Genomic DNA, 18094 nt, shown 5'->3' on the forward strand with positions numbered 1-18094 from the left:
TCAAACTATGAAGAAGGGCAATAAAAAAAGACCAAAATTGAGGGAGGGAAGGAAAGCGGGAAAGGGATAACAGATGAGGAGGGAGCTGGGCTGTGTTATGCCTCCTCTGGGGTGTTAGTAAGAGCCTGCCGTTGTGCATGTACACTTGACATTTCTGTGACATTTTCCCCTCAGCCCCCCTTCTCACATAAGCCATCCGTTAGCGCCTCTCCACATGCCATGGCCCGCTACTAAAGAGAACCCACTACCCCCTTAAATCTCCATGGCCCGGGTCTGCCTATTTCCAGACAAAGAGCCTAATACCAGCCAGGTAACACTATCCTACCCTACCCACGCCCAGCCAGACAGGAACATAGAGCCAGGAATTAACCTCGAAAGTCATGTGTTGCTATTTGCATGCCCATTTCTGAGGCAATCTGTTCCTTTCTAATTAAACATTTAGTAGATTGGTGTTGCTTAAAACTGTACACAGCGAGTTCATACAAGCAGGCAATGAAAGTATAGAGTAATGCCTGTTTGACCTAACAAACAATAGCGCTCAAAAAAAACTTCCCCAGAGGCTAAAGTAGTCCTACTAGCAAACAGCATCTCCTAGTCATGTACTGTAATTAAAGAGATGCATTCAGAGTAGAGGATTGGTCCGGATTGACTAGGAAACCGCTGCACAGCATGCCCTTGAAGAAACATCTGTACTGGAGAAAAACAAGGCAATTATGCAGAGGGGTGGAGACAAGTGGAGTATCTACCCTTCAGTGAGGGCCAGAGAAAGTCTCATCTCTGCTAGACTCAGAGCCTTGAACATTGTATGGGTGAGACTTGAGCCTACAAATCTAGCTGTACTACCACTAAACCACAACCACACACCCTCTAAATGAGCCATTTTATCCTTATATCACAATCTCTGTTAGTCTTTATTTGCATAGTTGAGACCTCAAGTCTCAGAGTATTTACCCTGACATCTGCTAGGCTTTAAGGTGGGAGAACGGATCTGTGGGAGAAAATCAAAAATGCTCTTTGTCTCCTTACCATAACAAATCTTAGGAAAATCAAAAATGCTCTTTGTCTCCTTACCATAACAAATCTTAGGAAAACCAAAAATGCTCTTTGTCTCCTTACCATAACAAATCTTAGGAAAAACAAAAATGCTCTTTGTCTCCTTACCATAACAAATCTTAGGAAAAACAAAAATGCTCTTTGTCTCCTTACCATAACAAATCTTAGGAAAAACAAAAATGTTGACCCTTAACATTGGTTCCAACCAACATCAGATAAATTACAAGCAAATCTTTGTTAAGTTAAGTTAAGTTAAGTTAATTCCACACAGGTCACTTAAGCCAGTCCAGACTGTCTATACTGCAACATACAGTTAGATATACCAGAGACCCTTACAACAAATACTATAAACATCCTCATTAATTTAATTCTGCATTCAAAGAACAAATATCACAATAATAAAGTACATTCCTTGAAACATAAACGGTCACTAATGAAGTCACTATTTAGAGGTTGATTTCCTCTATTTGTTTTCTGGGCCTGAAGGGAAGATGTTTAGAACTACCAGTTATCCATGGGAGCTGTAAACAGGTCTTCAAAAGGCTATGGCTGGGAGGACATTTTCCCATTATTATTTCATGTTGAGAGGAAAGGGGAGCAGACAGGCAAGTAGGAGGCTAGGAGAAGTGTTTTCCCCCAAAGCTCCTTGAAGTCAAGGTCAACCTACAGTAATCTCCTTCACAGGGTAAATATGCATCTGAATTCCTTTGATTTGGACCAGTGAAAAACTGTCCACACAGTGAGACACTTGAGGCTTTAAACAGGCGCCCATTCCAACTCAAGCTCTGCAGTGTGTAATCGTCTAGACAAAACAAACAAATACACTACGGTGGGAGCCTGGTTGGCCAATGCTGTGGCACTGATGTCACCCTCTCAGCCACACATCCACAACAACAACGCCAACCACAATGCCTAAGGAAGACAACAAAACAACAAGACCAAAACAACTTTTCCCACTATCCCTTGCCCTCAACTTCCAGTCCTAAATAAGTCAACTGTTGACTGTTAAAGTCTTACAACCAGACATGAATTTTATTTATTAACTTAAAGGGGCAATCTGAGGTTGCTTCATCCATTTTTTGACTTTTTAATTAATTAAATGTACCAATTGATTCTTGAAAAATATAACTTAGAAATGCTCATGAGCATAGTTCATCTGTCGTACCCCATCAGAACCCGAAATATAAGCTTGTTTCATTCCAATGTTTGTAAACAGAGTAAATGTAAACAAAAACTATATAGCCTAGCCTCAAAACATGGTTTAAACTATACTTTTTATATTAGCTCTGTCTATGAATTTCAGAGGGGTTACATTTCTCCAGCCTCATCCCTCAACTTTTTACAGAAACAGGAGTGGGGAGAACGCTTTGTTATTGTTTCAACTGCTGATTGACAGTTTAATTCTCATTCTATATCTGTGAGTAATAGACATGTATACATTTAAAGTGCCAGTGTAGACAAAAATATGATTTCTTGTTTTTTATATATATTTCCACACTATGAGGTTGGAATAAATACTGTGAAATTGTGAAAATGATGATAATGCCCATTATAGAGCTGTATGAAAATACCTTTGAATTTTCAGCCAGGTTTGGTGGGATGGAGTATGTCATCGGGCAGTAAATTAGTTAATAGACCAATAAGAAAGAGAGTTCCAAACCTCTGCCAATAACAGCTAGTTCTCCGTTTTCCCCTCCCCACTCAGACCACTACCAGACAGAAATTGCTCTTGCGAATAATATATTTTTGTTTCTTTTTTACCATTTTGATTGAAAACAGTCACAGTATGGTACTTCATTGTTACCCAGAAATGACTTGATATTGAGGTAAAAATGGCTGCATTGGTCCTTTAAAAATATAACTATAAAGAGGCTACAAGAAAACCATATCCTTCCTTCTTCATAGACTTTAAATACTTATGCTGTAGTGTCGTGTGTCATAACTCATTAATCACACCAGATAAGATTTAGTAAATATTGACCTGATATGGTCCAGACATGAAGACTCACTGCCTCGCTTTTTGGCAGAGCAACAGTAACCTCAACTGAGAATGTATTTAATACCAGAAACTGTATTATGCACACATCCTTAGTTCTGTCAGCAAATAGGTTGATCTAAAGAAAAGACCTCCATAACAAACAGAGAGGAAATGTTTTTACTGGATGGGGGACAATCCTGCTCCCTGACAAATATGAAAGAAAAACAACATTGATTCATGGGATTTGTTCACTGAGGAATTCACAATTTGAGAATGTTTGCGAGACTGGAACCCACCTAGCTACCTAGATCAAAGACACCTCTGCAAATGGTTGTATCACAAGTCGGATAGACAAACACCGCCAAATACCCCAGTTATTTGAGAAACAATCTACCTTAAAACCAGAGGTGGGGACTCGAGTCACATGACAGGTTTTGTAACGTTTTGTCACCAATTTTGTGGCACAGAGTTTCTGTGGATTACTCTCCATGCAGCCAGAGACAGTAGCCGCAGCATCGCACTTGTAAAAGAAACGTGCAACAGAATGGCTAGTGAAAAGCACACTCGGCCCTCTGATTGGACCAGCAAACTGTCAATCAACACAGGTCAGGTGCTAGCGAACAGATTGTTGATTTTCGATCGGCTGCAGAGCAAAACTCAAATTGTAGGAAAAATGATTGCCTTAAATAAATATGCAGGTCCAAAAATTGGTTGTTAATAACTGTTTACTTTGCAAGCTCACCAGCAATGGGGAATCATGCAACAATGACTAGCATAGGCCTACTGGTCTTTTGGTACATCAAAATGCTTAATGAAGATTGCATTTGGAATTTTTGTTAAAATGAATTATTACATAATCAAAATGTGTTGTAGACAAAATAATGAAAATGCGTGTCTGGTAGCCAAATAGACAAAGATTTGTCATTGCATGTATAGATGTAATTTGTATTGACTTTGTTGACTGTTTTCCTTGGGACTCGACTTGATACTCAGACCTTGCGAATTGAGACTTGATACTCAGACCTTGCGAATTGAGACTTGATACTCAGACCTTGCGAATTGAGACTTGATACTCAGACCTTGCGAATTGAGACTTGATACTCAGGCCTTGCGAATTGAGACTTGATACTCAGACCTTGCGAATTGAGACTTGATACTCAGACCTTGCGAATTGAGACTTGATACTCAGACCTTGCGAATTGAGACTTGATACTCAGACCTTGCGAATTGAGACTTGCTTGTGACTTGAATAATAGTGACTTGGTCCCACCTTTGCATAAAACCTTAAAAAAACAACACAAACAAATACAAAATTCTGCAGGAGTAAACAAAAAAAAAAAGTAAATGGGAGCTCTGTGGACAGGCCGTCCTCTGTGCTGATGTGACTGGGTCTCTGCTGCCCAGACTGTGAAGAGAAAAGCTCAGAGCTCCTTACCTTTCTGGCAGTGGTTGGATGTCCAGCAGCGAGAGTTAAAGTTGCCGTTAAAGCTGGTCTTGATGCACTGAGCGTTGTCCTCCGTGATGCCTGGACACACATCACCACACTCCTTGGACTGCTTGTTCCCCGCGATGAAGTTGTTGAACTCTGCGTCCATGATGAGAGACCAGTCCACAGAGTCTAGGTAGCAGAGCTCCGGGTTCTTCTCGATCCGGATGGCCCCTCGTGTGATGTTCCTTAGGTTGTACAGGCCAATGTCCTTCAAACTGGTCATCTCGAAGATCACCAGGGCGTAGTTGTAGAAGAGGTTGCGTCCGCGGATGACGTTGAGGTTGGGGAAGAGCGTGCTGAGGCTGTCCAGGCCGGACACGCGGAACAGGAGCAGGTAGTCGGTGATGACGGTCAGCTTGGGGAAGCTGAGGGAGCGGAAGAGCTCCTGGTTGAGGTTGTTGGTCTTTTCTCCAATGAGGAGGATCTGCAGGTAGCCCTCCACCACCGTGCAGTTCTCCAGACTCTTGAACTCACTGATGTCATTACGGATGTCGATACTTAGACCACAGACTGGAGGAGAGAGAAAGGGAAAGAAAAATCACACATTATTACACATCATAGTTAATCATTTTAAAACACAGTATTTGTGTCCCTTATTCAATGTACCTAAATAAAATGTAACCTTTAATTATATATGAATTTATTTGTCTGCATACCTATTCATTGTATTCATCTGTTTACCATGTCTACCATGTAAATCTACCATGTAAAATGTTTCTTTTCAGGGGGTGACCTGGCTTAAAGGCGTACTGTCAGCCAGTCCCAGAAATTGTAAGAAACAAATGAGAGCACCAAAATAACAAGCACAACACCCATTAAAAGGGCTGAATCTAATCTTCTTGCGATAATTTCTGAAAATATATGGACTTGATAGTAGCTTACAACAGGACTTCTTGTGTTATGCTATACTATTTAGGCCATGCTTTGTTCTCGTCATGTACAAAAGCTTATTGTTGCTTTTGTTTCATGGTTGTAACTATTGGTCTGTAATGATGGTCCAATGTGACAACAAGGTCTGTGGCAGAGGCATTCTTTTTGAGACAAATGAGAGACAAACAGACAGGGTCATCTGAGGTGAGTGTGCTCTTCATACTGAGCAGACTTAGGAAGTTCTCTCTCAAAGACAAGGGTCAATATTTTGAGACACTCTCTTGACATATATCTTATTAAGATCTGGGATCCTAGGTTCCTCTCCTTTACCGGGATAACACCTTGGTTTAAAAACATCCCATCCCTCTCAACTCAACACACAGAAAACAACACACAAAGCCACAGTCCCTGAAGCCTCCTCTGTCTCTCTCTCTCTGTTACACGCACGCACGCACGCACGCACGCACGCATAGCTAATGGGATATCATCACTGAAAGACAGCTACGATAACAGACCCTATAAATCCAAGACAATCCTTTCACTGTAACACTTGGAGAAACCCTCTCCTCTGGGTCTATTGATATATAATGACAACAATAATGATTCTAACAGTCCATTTACACCAGGGGAGCAGAGCTACAATTGTAGCCATGACAAAACATTGAATGTTGATTCTCAGGACTGTAGTTCAAAGACAAACCCAAACCAACAGTATCAACATGCGCAATCTCACAGTGGGCGGGAGACCTGTTACGCGCCGTACCAACTCCCTGTCCCTGTCTATATGTCAAGGCAGGTACTGGTGAAGACAGTACAGTGTGATATAGACGAAACAAACATAGAGAAAACACCACACCAAAGAAACATAGAAAACCCGACAGGTAGCCAAGAGGTTTCAAATGCTACTTGGAAGGTGAAACGATCCGTTGAAGAAATGTCTTGTCATATGAGCTCCTTTGGCTGAACCTGTTCTGTTCTTCCAGAGGCTTAGGACACCCTCTCAGTGAGCGTCACAGGGCCTGTGCAGCGAGACAAACAGTTGTGCTTCAAATCGCCCGGCCCTGATCCATGTCAACACACAATTTACCTGATGCTATGATTCCTAGAGGTCGACCGATTATGATTTTTCAACGCCGATATTGATACCGATTATTGGAGGACCAAAAAAAAGATACCGATACCGATTACTTCGGCATATTTTTATATATATATTTGTAATAATGACAATTACAACAATACTGAATGAACAATGAACACTTTTAGTTTAACTTAATATAATACATCAATAAAATCTATTTAGTCTCAAATAAATAATGAAACATGTTCAATTTGGTTTAAATAATGCAAAAACAAAGTGTTGGAGAAAGTAAAAGTGCAATATGTGCCATGTAAGAAAGCTAACGTTTAAGTTCCTTGCTCAGAACATGAAAACATATGAAGCTGGTGGTTCCTTTTAACATGAGTCTTCAGTATTCCCAGGTAAAAGGTTTTAGGTTGTAGTTATTATAGGACTATTTCTCTCTATGCCATTTGTATTTCATATACCTTTGACTATTGGATGTTCTAATAGGTACTTTAGTATTGCCAGCCTAATCTCGGGAGTTGATTAGCTTGAAGACATAAAAAGCGCATATGCTTGAAGCATTGCGAAGAGCTGCTGGCAAACGAAGTAAAGTGCTGTTTGAATGACTGCTTACGAGCCTGCTGCTGCCTACCACCGCTCAGTCAGACTGCTCTATCAAATCATAGACTTAATTATAATATAATTACACACAGAAATACGAGCCGTAAGTCATTAATATGGTCAAATTCGGAAACTATCATTTCGAAAACAAAACGTTTATTCTTTCAGTGAAATAGTGAACCGTTCCGTATTTTATCTAACGGGTGGCATCCATAAGTCTAAATATTGCAGTTACATTGCACAACCTTCAATGTTATGTCATAATTACGTAAAATTCTGGCAAATTAGTTCTCAACGAGCCAGGCGGCCCAAACTGTTGCATATACCCTGACTCTGCGTGCAATGAACGCAAGAGAAGTGACACAATTTCCCTAGTTTAATATTACATTAATTTCTTTTAACTAAATATGCAGGTTTAAAAAATATATACTTCTGTGTATTGATTTTAAGAAAGGCATTGATGTTTATGGTTAGGTACATTCGTGCAACGATTGTGCTTTTTTCGCAAATGCGCTTTTGTTAAATCATCCCCCGTTTGGCGAAGTTGGCTGTCTTTGTTAGGAAGAAATAGTCTTCACACAGTTCGCAACGAGCCAGGCGGCCCAAACTGCTGCATATACCCTGACTCTTTTGCACAGAACGCAAGAGAAGTGACACAATTTCCCTAGTTAAAAGAAATTCATGTTAGCAGGCAATATTAACTAAATATGCAGGTTTAAACATATATACTTGTGTATTGATTTTAAGAAAGGCGTGGATGTTTATGGTTAGGTATACATTGGTGCAACGACAGTGCTTTTTTCGCGAATGCGCTTGTTAAATCACCCGTTTGGCGAAGTAGGCTGTGATTCAATGATAAATTAACAGGCACCACATCGATTATATGCAACGCAGGACAAGCTAGATAAACTAGTAATATCATCAACCATGTGTAGTTAACTAGTGATTATGTTAAGATTGATTGTTTTTGATAAGATACGTTTAATGCTAGCCAGCACCTTACCTTGGCTCCTTGCTGCACTCGCATAACAGGTAGTCAGCCTGCCACGCAGTCTCCTCGTGGAGTGCAATGTAATCGGCCATGATCGGTGTCTAAAAATGCCCATTACCGAGCTGTATCTAACCTCACAACAATGACTATAACAAAAGCTCCCAGTTATCATTTTATCTACTGATACTTACATTTTAATTGAATGGAAGACAAAATATAGCATCTATACATTCATATGAATGACATCCATAGAACCCATACTGCACCATAGGCCAAACATTTACTATTTTTTTAAATCTAGAAGTATCCTAAATGAGATTCCACTTGAGTAATTAAAAAAAATGTATCTTCAATCTATTCTGCCAAAAATAGTGAGCACATTGTTTATCGGGATGAATGGCCTTTATTTGCTCCTGTCAGTGTGATGCACTTTTCCAAATTTAGAACGCAAATGATTACTTGGGTAGAAAATAGCATTTGCTTTCTCCTATCGACACGAATGCCCTGGGGCTCCACTTGTGAGCCATGGAGCTGCATGTCCTCTTTGTTTCATTGAGAATTTTTCCTCTGCTCCTTGAACAGCCAGAGGGAGGGGGAGGGGTAGAGCAACTCAAACACAAAGACTAATTTGTTTGTTAGTAAAGAGAAACTCTAGGCCTCACTTCCTGTTGGAGGCATTAATACAATCAGTGGGAGTCTGGTGGGGAAGAGACAAGAGGAGGGGCAGTGGGGGATATTGTGGCAACGGAGGAGATAGGGATTCTGCCAGACAAGTCTATCTGAGGCCTTACTATCGGTGTAAACCCGTCAGCGATAAAAGGAGAAGGTGAAATGAATTACAAGTATTTTTGGAAGCTATAGCGGCAATTACCTAAGAGACCACGCTTCCTGAAATTATGAACAGATTGTCTAATAGTACAACTAAACCTGTGACACTCCTACACCTGAACATGTCGCACATCTCTGTTCTGAAACCAACAGAGAGAGAGAGGGAGAGAGAAAAGATGGAAATTAAGAAGGTAAGAAAGAAATAACGAATCCCACCTTACTGCTTTCTCACTACCTTGTTAATAAAGGCGTCAGCATGCTTCAGTTCGGCTGGCGCCTAGCCGAACTCAGCTAGGTGAACCGAATGAGTGTGCTTGCATACTCCCTTAAAAGACCTTCACTTGAAAAACAAGAGAAAAGCAGCAATAGTACTGTTTGTTCATTTTGAGACCCCATAGCCAGTATACACTTCCTCAAAAAAGTCAGAATCTAAGATAACTGTCATTAATATAGACGTTTTTGCTGAGGACATCTTAGTCGTGCAATTTTACAGTATTTCTCATTTAAAATATGTGCATGAAAATGAGCTGAATAACAACAAAGACTTCACTGAATAATCCCTACTGTTGACCAATCACCAACGAAGGGGCGTAGACTTTCAGATCTGTGCATCCTGACAAGCCTGGTCCATTTGCACAAAATATGATTTGTCTTCATACTTGCATAAGAATTCATTTAAACAGACAGTATGGGGAAATTAATACAATGCCAGCCCTGACAGCAGTCATTTCCTATTGTTGTGTAATGGCTGTATCTAGCAGTAACCACTGTCCTCACAATGGGATAAGCACACATAGAATAAAGTGCTTCTCCCTGTCCCTGTTCACACTGCTGAGTAAACACACATATCTCCAGCGCGTAATGGGATCCAGCGGCTCATGTTCATGATTGATAACCTTGCCCTGACCTTCCATAGAAATGTCATCCCACACACACAAACGCACAAACACGTGACTCTGTAAAAGAGCCAGTGCATTTTTAGTCTGTAAAAATCCAAGGGTAGTAAACAACTTGACTATTACAATATATCAGCCGTGATCTTTTAACAGACTAAAAATGCACATTTTGCTTTAACTGAACTTTGACTGACAGGTTAAGCTGTGCCGCATAACAGAAGAGGACGTCTGTCCCTATGGGACAGATCAGTATGTTGAGGTCTTTATCAAAGGTTACTGAAACCATTTAACAGTCTAGTATGAGACCATACTCGGAAAGCAAACAACTGTATATTTTTCAGGTCTTCCCACTGTAATCCCCAGCAAGGTTGTTATGGGGAGTAATCTGATGGAGACAAGCTCTGGGGCTGGACTTTATTGAAATGAATCACCCACAAATTCATATCCATCAGAACACATGATACTTTCCCAGAAGAATGTGCTCAGAAATGCAGACAAATGTGAGCATCTGATGGGCAGTGCAAAGGCAGTGGACCTGGTCCCTCCCTCCATCCCAGTACCTCACACCTGCCACCTCAACTTCACTTAATCCCACACATGCTGGAAGTCATCTGACCAGTGGTCTGGTGGGCCACTTCCCCTGCCTGGTCTTCACTTCAAAAGGCTCAGACATCAGACCCAAACTGGTAACACAACACTGTCACCCCCTACACATGCACTCCAAACCCTCTCCTCGGTTCCATCGCAGCATGGCAGAGAACGGGTAAACACACACATACCTGCAGTCTTTTAAATATAGTTTAGAGTGACATTTAATAAGTTTGCACAATCAGTTCCAATACCACGTATAGTTTAGATTAACAGTTGAGCTATTGAGGTACAGCTAAAACATTAGCTCCCCACCCCTTTTACAGCATCTACAGCTTATTTATATGGTTTCATCATATCAAGTGTTACAAATCAAAGAGCTGCATATTACTAAAGAGATGAGGTTCCCCCAGAACAATAATGCAAATGATGAAAGTCCCCATTTCAATATGCATCTGCCCACAGTCTCTTGATCTGCAGCCTGTCACTGATATAGTCTGTGCAATCTATTAGAAGAGATCATATTTGCAATCATTTTGCAAATTGTACAATACTCCACGGGCTATTAAAGCCATGGGCCACAGCACATGATGTTGTATGCGGCTGGCCAGAGATTGCATATGCACAAATACACTGACAGCCCATTTTAAATAAGCGTTTAATTAAGCATTGTAAACCTCAGCTTGCGGCATGGAGAAGCCATAGGACAGAATTTGACTGCTCTCTCACAAACTAGCACAGTGACACACTTTCCCATCCCTGCCTGCACAGGGACATGCCAGTGAGACAGGCTGCCTGCCACGCTGCGCTGTACTGCAGTGTGAGAGCAGAACAGCGCACAAGTCACACACACAGGCATGCCCACTGACTCCCTCATGGGGGTGAGGAACGATATGCCGGCATCACTGCCCCCTTAGCGGATCCAGGGCTAGGGCAGAGGCACAGAGCGAGAGACCGAGGAGTCTTACTGTCTCACTCATGAGAGAGAGGGTGCATTTTATTTTTTATTTTGACCAGGAGTCATGCTGAGACCAGTCTTTTTTTTTACAGATGAACCCTGTATCACATCAATACACATCAATATACACAGAAAACGAATTAATGTCTGAGTCACTAGTCCCAGTCCCAGTCACGAAGGCCGCAGCACCGCAGTCATCTGTACCCCTCAACCAAAGGCAGAGAGGGAACTTGGATGTTAAATGCAGAGGAACATCTACCCCCCCCCCCCCCCCCTTCTGTGTAACCTTGGTGACAGCTACTGCCATTCTGCTTTCCAGGAAGAATGGATCCAGTCGTAACTATGCATTAGCAATGCCAGGGAGTCTGCGTTAAGCAAGGGGCAGGAGTCACAGGACATGAACAAACAGTGGATGTTGAGTCTAACAATACACACACAGTGAGATCTGTCTTCCTTTAAGTCCAATAGTCCCTACAGGTGAGAATAGCATCATTATTCTGAATTGTAATTTTAGCCCTGAATCCCACACAAACCTTTACTTGAGCTCCAACAAGCGGTTAGTGGAGTAAAGTTATGAGTCATGCTAGCCAAAAGAAGTACCTCAAATAGTGTGTGTCAAAGTGTGGCTGGGGCTGGGGTTCGATAGGAGCATCTGTCTGCTGCCAGGCCAGGCTGTCCAGAGACCGCCCGTGTGAACAGCAAAGACCAATAAAACAGTTCACAAACTCTCCACTCTTCCAATCAACAAAACCATGTCTGTTTCCCTAGCGGGTGTATTTTTGCACATTCTATTTCCAAACACCAACTTTCTCCTCTCTCTCTCTCTTCTCTCTCTCTCTCTCTCTCTCTCTGCCTCTCTCTCTCACCCTTTCTCTCTCTCTCCCTCTCTCTCGATGTATCATTGAGCCTTGTTTGCTGTATACTTGGAAGCAATGGCATGGAAAGTTTACTGTGGTGGGAGTTAAAAGGGCGCTTACTGTAATTACATTTTATTAGCAGGGACAGATTATTAAAATTCACAGGGTAAAAAGTATACAAGCCCTAATGGAGCATGACCATTCATTTGCTATGCCCAGAATAATTGTAAATTCTATACATATAATATAGTCCTTGATTAAATGTAGCAGATTTTTTAAACTTTTGAGCAATATCATACTCATGTACACTACCTGACCAAAAGTATGCGAACACCTGCTCATCGAACATCTCATTCCAAATTCATGGGCATTAACTAAAGAGTTGGTCCCCCTTTGCTGCTTTAACAGCCTCCACTCTTCTGGAAACGCTTTCCATTAGATGTTGGAACATTTCTACGGGGACTTGCTTCCATTCAGCCACAAGAGCATTAGTGAAGTTGGGCACTGATGTGGGGTGATTAGGCCTGGCTCGCAGTTAGCTTTCCTATTCATCTCAAAGGTGTTCGATGGGGTTGAAGTCAGTGCTCTGTGCAGGCCAGTCAAGTTCTTCTACACCAAACTCAACAAACCATTTCTGTATGAACCTCGCTTTGTGTAAGGGGGAATTGTTATGCTGAAACAGGAAAGGGCCTTCCCCAAACTGTTGCCACAAAGTTGGAAGCACAGAATTGTCTAGAGTATCATTGTATGCTGTAGTGTTAAGATTTTCCTTCACTGGAACTAAGAGGCCTAGCCCGAACCATGAAAAACAACCCTAGACCATTATTCCTCCTCCACCAAACTTTACAGTTAGCACTATGCATTGGGGCAGGTAGCATTCTCCTTGCATCCACCAAACCCAGATTTGTCCGTTGGACTGCCAGCTGGTGAAGCGTGATTCTTGACTCCAGACAACGCGTTTCCATTGCTTCGGAGTCCAATGGCGGCGAGCTTTACACCACTCCAGCCGACCCTTGGCATTGCACATGGTGATCTTAGGCTTATGTGCGGCTGCTTGGCCATGGAAACCCATTTCATGAATCTCGCTGATGAACAGTTCTTGTGCTGAAGTTGCTTCCAGAGGCAGTTTGGAACTCGGTGGTGAGTGTTGCAACCGAGGACAGATAATTTTTTATCCGCTATGCACTTCAGCGCTCTGCGGTCCTGTTTTTGAGCTTGTTTTTGATACCACTTCGGAGCTGAGCCGTTGTTGCTCCTATACATTTCCACTTCACAATAACAGCACTTAAAGTTGACCGGGGCAGCTCTAGAAGAGCAGAAATTTGACGAACTGACTTGTTGGAAAGGTGGCATCCTATGACGGTGCCACGTTAAAAGTCACTGAGCTCTTCAGTAACACCATTCTACTGCCAATGTTTGTCTATGGTAATTGCATAGCTGTGTGCTCGATTTTATACACCTGTCAGCAACGGCTGAGATCGCTGAATCCACTAATTTGAAGGGGTATCCACATACTTTTGTATATATAGTGTATATTCTGTACACTGTTTATTGTAAAAACAGATGGGCTGGCATCAACAATAATTTAGAGTACAAAAAACCTTTAACCATTAAATTAATGTAAACAAGATTTGTTGCCGAAGTGAAATGGTAAACGTACATGTTTATTATCACTTGTTTACTGTTGTCTGGGCTGTATTGGTCTGACCTGAATGTTCTGAGCTTGTTTCCAGTCCCTACACATGATAGTGAGTTATATGTTGAGAAACTCACCACATGGCTTGGAGGTCAGTGTCAGTGGACTGAGAGGTGTCATTAGCATGCTGTGTGTCAAGACACAGTTCAAGAATAAAATATTTTCATGGGCTTCCCTACTGAGGCGGTGGGACCTTGCCGGGCTCAGCAGGGTGCTGAGAAATGCCCCACTCTGTGATTCACAGTGGTGAGGACGCTGGCCTGACGACACTGGTCAATAGCTCTCAATTGAGTCCTCCTCCTTTTTTCATGCTAATTGAGGTTGTTCCCTGTCTTCTTTCCATGTGAAAATCATCTCCATTATTCCACATCCCCTTTCCTTCCTCTCCTCAGTTCTAGCACACAGCCATGCTTATCAATGACGTCCACAGGTCTACACAAACACACTAGCTAGTAAGTATACGAAATCAACCAGAAATCAATCACATAGATAAAAACCCCTCATAAAGTATCCAAGTGCAAATGTAATTTCTGATGGATACCCATAATCACTTATAATGTAAATGCAACCACCAAAGTACTATAGATATAGGCCTCAATCAAAAATAAACAGCACCTGACAAACAAATAAATAACAACTGGCTGACAGTAGCTTGTAATAAAGACTGTGTCTAAGTACAATCTGTGTCTAAGTAATTGTTTCACCAATAAACAAACGACACTCCCTTATTGAGCAATTCAGAAGGTTCATTTGTGAAGGGTCTTATTAATCTATCGATTTTGCAGGAGACATGATTCCGTCACTGTTGGGTCCCTTTGCTCCACCACACGGTGTTTAGCCTTAGAGATTCCACTAAGCAGCTTAACAGCAGTCAAACTTAAACAACATCAAAGTGAGACGTTACAGTAAATATTCCTAATATATTTATTCCTCAAGTTATCTTTTTATTAATTTTCTTTTATTCTCTCTGCATTGTTGGGAAGGGCCAGTAAGTAAGTGTTTCACTGTTAGTCTACACCTGTTGTTTATGAAGAAAGTGACAAATAAAATTGTATTTAACAGTAACAAACTCGCCATACTCTATTCAGATGGAACAAAGTCTTCCTAAACTCACTGAGGCTCATTCAACTTTTCCCATTCCGATAATACATGACTGGATAAAACATTTTTGTTCTATTTAGGTCATATACCTTCAACTGTCTTTACAGGTGTACATGAATAAGACTGGAGAATTGTATACTGTGCAAACCTTAACATAGGTCCAACTTTAAGAGAAATATTGACAATGGAGCTTGCTTCGAAACATCATGACCACTTTATTCACTCTTCAAAAAGACCTGCCCCTTCTTGTCCTGCCACAGTTGTCTTCTCCACCAACTAACAAGCCATTGCCTCTTCGTAGAGACTACTCAAAACATGATGAAGCACACTATTTACACCAATCAGCACAATTAGGAGATTCTATGACAGGTTACAGGAACTATTGTGAGAAAGGATTGCAAGATGGATGGGGAATGTAGATCAACAGTCCTCAAAGCAGAGGATGACCAAAACATTGGGAGATCTGAGCTCACATCCAGTGCACTGTTTTCTGTAATGGAAAATAACCTATTTCTTTACAAGCTGCTCAATCCTTTAAAGTCATTGTGCTGAACTTGTGGGAACTACTTACATGTTATTTAAAGATAATTATTCATTTCTTTAACATAGAACTTGCATGTGGATGAGAAGTATTGTAAATAGAGAGAGGACTGAATAGTAGCTCCGTTGTAAATGTGATTTTCCTGAACTGGTCATCTGCATTTCGTGTGTATTCCACCAATTGCTTGCTTACTCATGGCATAAACAATTGTTTAGCCTACGCGGGTATCCAACGACCTTGTCCCTGTTTCTGAATATCACACCACTTTTAACAGGTCGCACAGACCTGTGGTAAAGAGATCGAGGCCTATATCTTTATTTGAATACATAGAAGTGGGTAAGAGACTAAACTTTACCATTGTATATTTTAAACTAATTCTGGTGAAATAGCCTACTACTAGGTTTCCTCCAGAAATGTGACACCAAGTCCTATATACTATTATAATACAATAATAACAATAGTTTTCTGTATTTGTTGTCAGTATATCAAAGGCCAAAAGCGAAGATTAGGCCTATATATGACAGTATTTTCCTCTAGGCTACTATGCTTGTGGATGTGCATGCGCAGCATGAAATTGGTTCGACTCGAAACCGTGCTTTGCCACCACCACTACGAATGCAAAATGGCCACATGTTTGAAGTAGTAACCTTCATCCATGGATTCATCCTCGTTCGTTTGCGGAAAAGCATAATTGTATAGACTCATTGTTACGGGTGTAATTCACTCATAGGCTACAATATGCTATATGAGCCTAAGATTTGTCCAAAATGAAAAACATAATTTGTTAGTAAGCTACTGTGGAAATCTAACAATTCCAATGACTAATGTGATGTTTACATTATGCAATGTGTTCAGCAATTTTCAATAGCTAAGATTTGTTTTAATCATCCATTTGCTTTGGCTATTTACTCCAAATGTGCTTAATCTCTGAACTCATGTGAGCCTGGCTATGAAGCCTACAATAACATGTAGCATGTAGGCCTATGTATCTCTTTAGTGTCATGTAGCCCATATGATATGGACCAAAAATGATAGCCTACTGATACTCTAGTCAGACCAACAATACAGCTGTAACTAAGTAACGTTAATAATAACAGATCAAATAGCTACAATCTCAAACGATAACAGCAGATGTCATTGGCGGCTAAATGTTGAAGCATTGTAACAGCTCGCATGAATGAGGATAAAACCAAAGAAACACGCCAACGAATAGCTACAGTATTATTTTGATTAGGACATCACAATGACACTTACTTTTTCCATTTGCGGACAACAGGCAGATAGCGGAGACAGACAGCATCAGACCCCAAAACAAGGTCGAATTATTCCTCTCTGTCCCAGATCTCATTCCTGATCAATTATTAACCTCACTAAAAAGCAAATAACTTAATTCCAAAAAAGTGGAAAAAGGAGATGATGCCACCAGGATCACAAAAAGTTAAATCCACTGTTTGACAGGTCGATACAAATTCGTGTTTAGAAGATAGGCTACTCTTGTTCCAAGTCTCAGGGTTTTGTGTATAGGGGTATTATTTAAAAAAATATATATAAGATGAAATAAATTAAAACAATTCGTTATTCTTGCCAAAGACAGAATGATTCAAGGGTGGCTGGCAAAACAGACATCCGTGCCACTGATTTTACTCGACATATGACAGTAATCCGCATCCTCAGTCTCCATCTCTTGAAACATCAGTAATGGTGTGCACGAGCTTTTATGACTGGCAATCGAACGAGATTCACTTGTAGACCAAAGAGTCTTCCGATCTTCTATCATTAATTTCCGTCTGAGTGATGGACATTAACAATAGAGTCTAGGGTGGAGGCTGAGATGGGAAATGAATGAAAACGTAACTCTGCTCAATAAACCCTCCCAACAAGACGCAATCCAAAACATCCGCCAGAACATAAATGGTTTCACCAATCGCACCCCCTTTTTCTCCCCCCTGCGCTTTCTGTCTTCAAGGTTAACGCAGTCAATCGGCTCCTTTGCAGCTGAAAAAAAGAGTTATGCCACGCCAGAGTAGACTATCGGGCTTCGGTTGGAGTGGAGTATGGTATACACCAAACTCAAGCTTCCGTTATGTCCTGTGAGTCGTGTATGGTTGATGATGTGTATTTTTTCGTTTTCTCCTACAGCTCCAGTAAGCAGCTATCCTATCACTTGCCCTCGTTCTCGGTCTAGTCCGTAGAATCACTGCTGTAAACAAGAGTCAGGTCCGCTCACATAGAAACACAGCGCTAAGCATAAGGCAAGTCATGGAGAAAAGCTGGAATGGAGTAGGCCTAACCTCTGACATGGATAAGCAATGTTTAGATCACTTTCCACTTAATTCATTCAAAAGTTTGCAGTCCTGCAAAGGTTTCCAGTAGATTTGTACACTGTTATTTATAGCTCCCTTTATATAGGCTACAGTTAATAGCCTACATCTGTAATAAACAGTAACGCATTGGTTGCATGTGTTTATATAGGCATATGACCAGACTAAACTATTATTCATTATTAGGCTACTTTTGTTATTACCGGTGCAGTCATGGGCAAGTGCCAAAACAAACACACAGTT

General features: G+C 41.1%; 1 protein-coding gene across 1 annotated transcript in view; it reads right to left on the bottom strand.

The window, feature by feature from the left end:
- igf1ra (insulin-like growth factor 1a receptor) overlaps positions 1-17765 on the bottom strand; it is a 125328-nt gene extending 107563 nt beyond the window's left edge. The window contains exons 1-2 of the mRNA XM_055934204.1: positions 16785-17765; positions 4467-5030 (exon numbers count right to left, since the gene is read on the bottom strand). Of these exons, the coding sequence (XP_055790179.1) occupies positions 4467-5030; positions 16785-16878 (658 nt within the window). The 5' untranslated portion in view covers positions 16879-17765. The remainder of the gene's footprint in view (positions 1-4466; positions 5031-16784) is intronic.
- Between the last annotated feature and the right edge of the window lie 329 nt (positions 17766-18094).

The sequence above is a fragment of the Salvelinus fontinalis genome, chromosome 9 (genome assembly GCF_029448725.1).
Source record: "Salvelinus fontinalis isolate EN_2023a chromosome 9, ASM2944872v1, whole genome shotgun sequence".
Taxonomy (NCBI): domain Eukaryota; kingdom Metazoa; phylum Chordata; class Actinopteri; order Salmoniformes; family Salmonidae; genus Salvelinus; species Salvelinus fontinalis.